Raw genomic sequence first — 7,080 nt, 5'->3', positions numbered from 1 at the left:
ACGCTTTCGAAGAGCGCATTTGTCGTCTCTTGCCGATAGCAAAGGCAATAATGTGATTTTAGTCCGTTCACTTAAGGCAATGATTACAAATTAAAAAAAAATGTATTCTCTTCAATATCCAAGACCCATCATCGGAGGTATATATATAGTGTCTGGGACATCCGTTCTCTTGTTTCTTGTTGCTCTAATGAGAGCTGCTATGGTAATGTGCGTGATTATCGAATTAGTCCATCCGTCTTCTTTAGCACCGTGCAAAAGTAATTAATTGATCCGTTTTACAGATTAATTGGTTGGAACTGAGTCGAGCTTTGAACTTTATTTCGAACAATATCCCTCTAAACGTCGCACATACAGCACGCGATAAGTTCGGCAATTAAATGAGACGAAAGAAGACGTCTGCAGAGGTCTTCTAACGTGGCACCATGACACTCTTCCCTGAGCGTAACACTCCTCATCAAGCGTAATTCGAGATCTTAAGCCCAGTACTCGAAATAAAGTTCAGATTGATGAGTTCAAATTGACTGCGAGAAGATGCCAGTATCTTATACACGAAATCGTGGTAACCGTTTAAGCGATATTCTTTACATAAATGAAAGGTATATATATATGATTATGAATTGCCAGCGCCTCGGTTAGTTGATGCGAATTCTTTTCGCACTGAACGTTTAGAGAGAGAGAGAGAGAGGCCTTAGTAAATATCTTCTTGAGATCCCTATTTAGCATAGTTTGTAAATTGGAAGTATATTTGGCGTACGGCGGTTCACTGGTTAATGAACGACTATCAACTAAGAAAGGACGTTTCAGCTTTTTATACCAGTTATCATAAGAGCGATCATTTCAAGCGCAGATAACGGACGGATGCATCAAGATGTTATGACTGGATTTACAGACCTAACGTGCGCGCATCCATCAACAGTCAATAGACATGATAAGCATAGGCGAGAAAATAAATATGATGACATTCGAATATCATTGACCGATATTTTTTTATTTTGTTGAGGCAAACGATCTTCGAGGCGTGCGGAATATCACTCAACAGAGAGAAAGTAGAAAACAGTACAAGACTTGGCGCTTGCGTATTCGTTTAATCCATTCGTCAATTTATTGCTAGAAAAAGGAAAAGAGAAGGAAAATGAAAACGTTTTAAATTATCGAGGTAACAATCCAAAGATAGTTCTTATTTTTTTTTTAGTTTTTTCTTTTTTAATATTAGAGAAAATGAAAATATCCTTTACTATAATTATGGCGTTTAATCTAAAACGTTAAGAACTTTGATGGAAATATAATTGTTTTTCACAGTAATTCAAACATTTATTGATTAATTAATTAACTTAAGTTAGTGTGATTGAGGATCACATTGTAATAAACGAACTATAGATGGATCACTTTTTGCACCTTCTATAAATTCTTCAAGGCTTAATTTGCCGTCTTTGTTTCGATCCATTTGCCTAAATATTTTATCAGTACGTTTTTCTGGTGTGCTTTCATCCTCAGGCATCTTCATTACTGAACCTACCATTTTATATATAGCCTGAAAGGAAAAATTATTTATTTACATTTATTGCAAGAGAAAATGAATTGAATTTTATTAAATTTAAAAATTAATTTCATAACAAATTCTGAATTAATTAATAATTCGCACAGACACGTTGATCGCGTCCCTTTATGCTTTTAAGCAACAACAACAAAAAAAAAAAATAAATAAATAAAAAAAAATATATATATTTATTAATTTTAAAGCATTCGGCCGTTGAAAATATTACTCGAAAAGGAGGAGAATGATAAATAGTACAAACATCCAATATTGATAACACTCGTTGCAATGCATCGGCTTCATACGCTGTACTTTTAAGAAATTAATTCAGTCAATTGACTTGCCATGGGTCACACGTATGATAAAGTATATCTAAAACTTGTTCGTTCCCAGAATTCAGGTTTTTATAGCCGATGCGAAACCATTGGTGATTCCCAGCGACAGGACACCCTGGAAAACGTGATAAAATGATTTCTTAACATGAAAACGCTCGACCACGTATTGCATCCATTGACCAAGGAAAATGAGTAGTATTAAATTCGGATGCACTATTCCGTGATTTGTTCATCAGATATTGATTCTTGATTTTTCTAATTACAATTTGTCTCGACCTATACCTGAGTTCAAAAGTACAATTTAGGGAATCGCAAGTCGAGCAGCTCAAAAGTGAATTGAAGCCAAGGAAACTAAATAAGAATTCTTTCTCTCGACATCGTGCTCTCAATATAATGAAGGCACTAAAAAAAGAAGCAAAATAAGTTCATTGGGCTTGATAACATTGCATTCAAAAATATTGGAATCAATAAAGGCAAAGGGAAAGATGAAATAGGAGAGTTGATCGTCGTTATGGCTAATAAGAAATTGTAAACAACATATATTTCAGAATCAAAAACTTGAAGTTTTACTGGATCAATGTGTCGTATGAAGAAGTTCTTACGAAAAATGACTCATAGAGACAGAGAAATGAAAGAAAACTTACGTCTTAATTTTTTTAACTTTCATTAAATTCAAATTTTTGAGATTATAGTAAAAAATAATACATGACTTAGAAAAAGCGCCGGTTTTCATAACAACTTTCAAGAGTCGATATCATAGCATTCTTTCGGATAATTGCAAAAGTTAGACCCAACTAAGAGGACGCACAAGCAAAAACTTTCAGAAGTTAATCAAAGTAAATATTTGAGTAAGAATAAAGTAAAGAACACTCTACAAATACGGTCACCATAGGGACAATGTTTGTGAAGCCAGTTAACAATTTAAACGTCTGCGAAATATATCCCTCAGCACAATATCAGAAATCCGAGCTTGTAGTAAGTTGTTAGTATTTGTGATCCATACACAGCAGTGATAGTGGGACTGAAAATTAATGGATGGATTAATGCACTGAATAAACAAGAATCGCAAAGCGCTTTACAGAAGACAATTAATCTACACTCTTCATGCGATAGAAACATAGTAGATTTTGCTATCATCGTCCTCGAAATTATTGAACACTTTACCAGTTCGTCGTTGATGTTTTTGTCCTTGCCTCGCTTCGACCAAGTTAAAAGGTTGAACGTATACGGTCCAAATACGCAGAGTGCGTTTAAATAGCACGTTAAGATAACTTATGCATCCTCTAAAATAAAGATTGGTTTTTAAGAGATTATTATCAATATAGCTTACTGACAGTAATCCAAGCCATGTAGCATATTTGGCTCGATGTTGCTCTCAAGGCTGCAAGAAAACGAAGATGGTGTAATAGGAGGTTTCTTTTTTTTTTTTTTTTTTTAAAAAGAATGCAACCATGTATTGAGAGGATTGTTAAGTTCTCGCAGGAGAAAGAGTTTAACGGCAGAAGACGTTTTGACGCCATTTTTCCAAGTTTTTGGTTGATCTGGGTTTTCCCGATCGAGGGATGGAGGAATGGCGGGACGTTTTAATTGTGAAACGTGAAACGGTAAGATGAAAAATATTTCGGGGTCTTCCATAGAAATTATTGGCCGAAAGAGACCATTAGGTAGAGCGGATAATGAAAGTCCGAGGGAGAGTATACTCGTTCGGTAGGTTAGGTTTGCTCCGTCCACGTGTTCGTTGAAGGGTAAGTACATGCTATTTTCTTAGGTGTAAATGTCTTCTCATAAGCTAGCTAGCTTAGCAAAAGTGCTTACATGGATCTTGTCAGCCTCCTATCCTCATAAAGTGTCAAGCAGCCCCAAAATTAAACACCAACATTGTGGGGTCACAACATTGCTAACAAACAGCATTATTACAATGGTTCATGCACTGATTATTACACCTCGGTCTAAAATCTAGTATAGGGAAGATTATCAGTGCGAGTCGAATGGATGATAACTTGGCACAATGGAAACTATAGAAAATATAAAGCAGAATTTCGATTGTGTTAAATGAATTCGGGTATAAGATAGAAAGCCATTCCGAATTTGAAAAGACGGCAAGTGTTTACCAAAAGTATGAAGATCATAACCTATACTCTCTGTTCATAAGGTCTTGGAGACATTGCGGAAGAGTGTTGGTTATCTATTCAACCATAGGCTAATGATAACCAGAACAGGATGATATGTTGCAAAGAGTAGTAGCATGAACTAGACGTAAATAATCAGGTGAATTACTGCCATTACCGGCACAAAACTTCGGCTTTGTAATCGAATTGAACATATATGCGCCGAACATTAATTTTTACTCAAGTAAATTATCAATTTTTTTTTTTAAATCAAGTCAAATTCTTCTATTTTTTAGCTAAATTGTAACGAATTGTAACTTTTTTCACTTCTGGACATTCCAGGAGCGGAAAAATGGACAATGGACCTGTTTTAAACGCAGCTCTTTCTATGTTAGACCGACTATCGATTTAATATTGATCCCTTCATGTCTAAAGAATAAGAGATAGTTGATAGAGGATTTGCAGAATTGGTAGTTTCGGTTCGTCCATTTCTGCTCTGTAACGGTAAAATGCTTCCTAATTCACATTTTTGTATATTTGAGAATAAAGTAAGAAAAATATAATTATACGCACCGTTACTATTTCGAGCATTTCTTGGCGCGAAATGTATCCGTTTCCATCTAAATCATACATTGAAAAGGCCCATTTCAATTTTTGTTCTAATTTTCCTCTCGATGTAACACTGAGAGCACAGAGAAATTCTCTGAAATCAATGGTCCCATCGCCATTTGCGTCAAATGTACGAAAAACGTGTTCAGCAAACTGAAAATGTAATGAAATAGAAAGGGACTTTAATCAAATGATAAACACCTTAAAACACACTGACCATTCATAGGTTATCTACTACTTGGCAAACAATGAGAATGCTTAAGTATGACCCCTCAGTGCATTATGTGATAAAAACTAATTAATCCCTAATATAACTAATCGAACTAATGTTTCCATTTATTCATTTAAAGATTGAAGGCTTTGGCTTAGCATTTGTCTCCTTCTGTAAATAAAAGGACAAATTGCTACGAGTGTGCGAAAAGTCATATAATAGGACCTTTCCATTTAAATTTTGCGGGTTTGCTTGCTTACGCCTAGACAAGTGCATTTTCAGCAACGAAATTGTATCACATTGCGCCACGTTCAAAAATGGAATTTCGGCTTACGAAATGTTGCACTGCCTGCAGCTAATGCTTTCGGTTCGTATAATTTGCTCAAAGAAGGAAGACGTTGAAAGTCCTGGCAATCATTTGATATCTGCCGAAAAGAATGGATACTCAGCAACGAGCAAAACAGCGTGTACCTCCACGTGTCGTCAAGATTTCTGCGATTTTGATAGGCAACATCATTGACATTCAAAGAACATGATTCGAACATGTATCTGAACAGTTTACGGTCATGTTTAGGCGCAAAGCATTCTTGGTCAGAATATCGAAAGCAATATCAAAAATTTCGGTATTCAAAATTCGTCGATTGGTAATTAGACATCTTCTAATTATCAAGCAAATATCGTTTACGTCGACACAATTGATATTGAAGCGTAGCTTGTGGTTTCGACGAGTCTCCTAATCGTGCATCTTCTCGGGCCCTTCTTTTCATCCGATATTTAACCTAAGTCATTCTCCAGCCGCTCTAATTGATTGATTTATCTCGGCTCAATTTTTGATGATTTTCGATAGCCGAGAAAGCACTCTTGGAATATCGTGTTGATTCGACGGGACGACACATTAAACAGAGTCGACGGAACTACACAAAGCAAACGAGTGTATCTACTTTACTACTGACTAATGGCATGATGTTGTGATGAAATTGATGTACAGATGCCTCAGTTAAGATGCCGCCAATTTCGCAAAGTCCGCGCAATTGGAATAAAAAGGACTTGCTTATTATCTTCTCTACTAAAGTTTCAACATTATGTAAATCTCCTGATGGATAGGTTGAATCGAATTCTTTTTTTTCAATTTTTTTCATATACCCTACACCACTTGTTGTATAAGGGTATATTGAGTTTGTGCGGATGTACGCAAAACACAGAAGGACTTGAGATGGACTACCCCTTTATTATACAGGTCGATGGAGAATCACGTTTCTGAATATCTGTCCGTCTGAATGCCTCGTTTTGTTGCGTTTAACATGCAGGTCGCAATTTTTGAGATATTCTGATGGCACTTGTTACACTATTGTGTTTTGGTCCAAGAAAAAATGTCGTTGAACACGGTTCGGACGGGACCATTTCTCATATAAGACCGAAATTTTTATAAGGTAGTGTAAGATATTTAATTGTGAGCCGTGGCCCACTATAGGGCTCTTACTTGATTATTATTATATATTAGTTTCAGTATTTTGATTTTTAATTGTTTTGTTTGCTCTATCAACGGATCGAAAATTCTTTCAACGTTCTTGAAACTTGAGATGAAACATATTTGAAATTGATTTAAATGTAAATGAATTCTACATTACCCCGCATGATACTTCTAATGATTCCGTATATAGACTAATCGAAAGACCTCGGAAACGAATTTTTTAATCTATACGTATACATGTCGATTTCGAAATTCTAAAAAACATCTGAATAATAAGTTTCCTACCAATATGAGTACCGGCCATGATTGTTCAATTTTATAAAATTCAATTTAAATACAAAGTTCTTACCTTACTTGCATCCCCGTATGGAAAGAAATTTCCATAAATTTTTTTAAATTCCTCCACTGATAAATGCCCACTTGGACAGTCTTTCAAAAATCCTTTATACCACTCTTGTATCTCGGCATCTAAAATGTACAATTTTTCCATATTTTTAATTGAAAGTATGGGGAGACAACAAGGCAACCGCATTTTGCTTTTGCTTTTCTAGTATACGTTTAATGAGAAATTTCTCTCTCTCTCTCTCTCCCATTATAAGACGACGATTCGAAAGGAATTTAATTCTCATTTAAATACTTTTTCAAACTTTCTTGCTATTGATAAGAGATAAATTAATAAGAGGGACAGGATGTCCTTTACTTATATGTGATACGTACAGGATTGAAATTAGGTGAGTGGACTAAGCTTGCATGTTCATTTGGTAACGAGTTAAGGGAAATCTCGATTGGTGTTTCTCGGAGAGAATTATTCT

The 7,080-nt window shown here is 35.4% G+C and overlaps 1 protein-coding gene across 3 annotated transcripts; it reads right to left on the bottom strand.

Moving 5' to 3' along the window:
- Positions 1-247: 247 nt before the first annotated feature.
- On the bottom strand, positions 248-7,013 carry LOC119643956 (neurocalcin homolog). Of its 3 annotated transcripts, XM_038043466.1 has the most exons (4): positions 6,618-7,011; positions 4,551-4,739; positions 1,396-1,531; positions 248-1,107 (listed from the first exon to the last, which is right to left on the bottom strand). In XM_038043466.1, exons 1-4 carry the CDS (start codon positions 6,798-6,800, stop codon positions 1,097-1,099), a joined length of 519 nt encoding a protein of 172 aa, XP_037899394.1. In that variant the 5' UTR covers positions 6,801-7,011; the 3' UTR covers positions 248-1,096. The 3 variants fall into 3 exon arrangements, with proteins under 3 accessions (XP_037899394.1, XP_037899393.1, XP_037899395.1); XM_038043465.1 differs by lacking the exon at positions 248-1,107 and having other exon boundaries at positions 1,290-1,531; positions 6,618-7,012; XM_038043467.1 differs by lacking the exons at positions 248-1,107; positions 1,396-1,531 and adding an exon at positions 1,797-4,473 and having other exon boundaries at positions 6,618-7,013.
- Positions 7,014-7,080: the final 67 nt, after the last annotated feature.

The sequence above is a fragment of the Glossina fuscipes genome, unplaced genomic scaffold (genome assembly GCF_014805625.2).
Source record: "Glossina fuscipes isolate IAEA_lab_2018 unplaced genomic scaffold, Yale_Gfus_2 74623, whole genome shotgun sequence".
Classification (NCBI taxonomy): domain Eukaryota; kingdom Metazoa; phylum Arthropoda; class Insecta; order Diptera; family Glossinidae; genus Glossina; species Glossina fuscipes.
The sequence above is the reverse complement of the archived record's forward strand: the minus strand, read 5'-3'. Positions and strand labels throughout refer to the sequence as shown.

Excerpts from the sequence above, each read along its gene's own strand:
- LOC119643956 (XM_038043465.1), bottom strand. The coding sequence starts at position 6,800 with ATGCGGTTGCCTTGTTGTCTCCCCATACTTTCAATTAAAAATATGGAA. Across the intron at positions 4,740-6,617 it reads CATACGGGGATGCAAGTAAG|TTTGCTGAACACGTTTTTCG; the intron begins GTAAGAACTTTG and ends TTACATTTTCAG. Across the intron at positions 1,532-4,550 it reads AAATGCTCGAAATAGTAACG|GCTATATATAAAATGGTAGG; the intron begins GTGCGTATAATT and ends TTTTCCTTTCAG.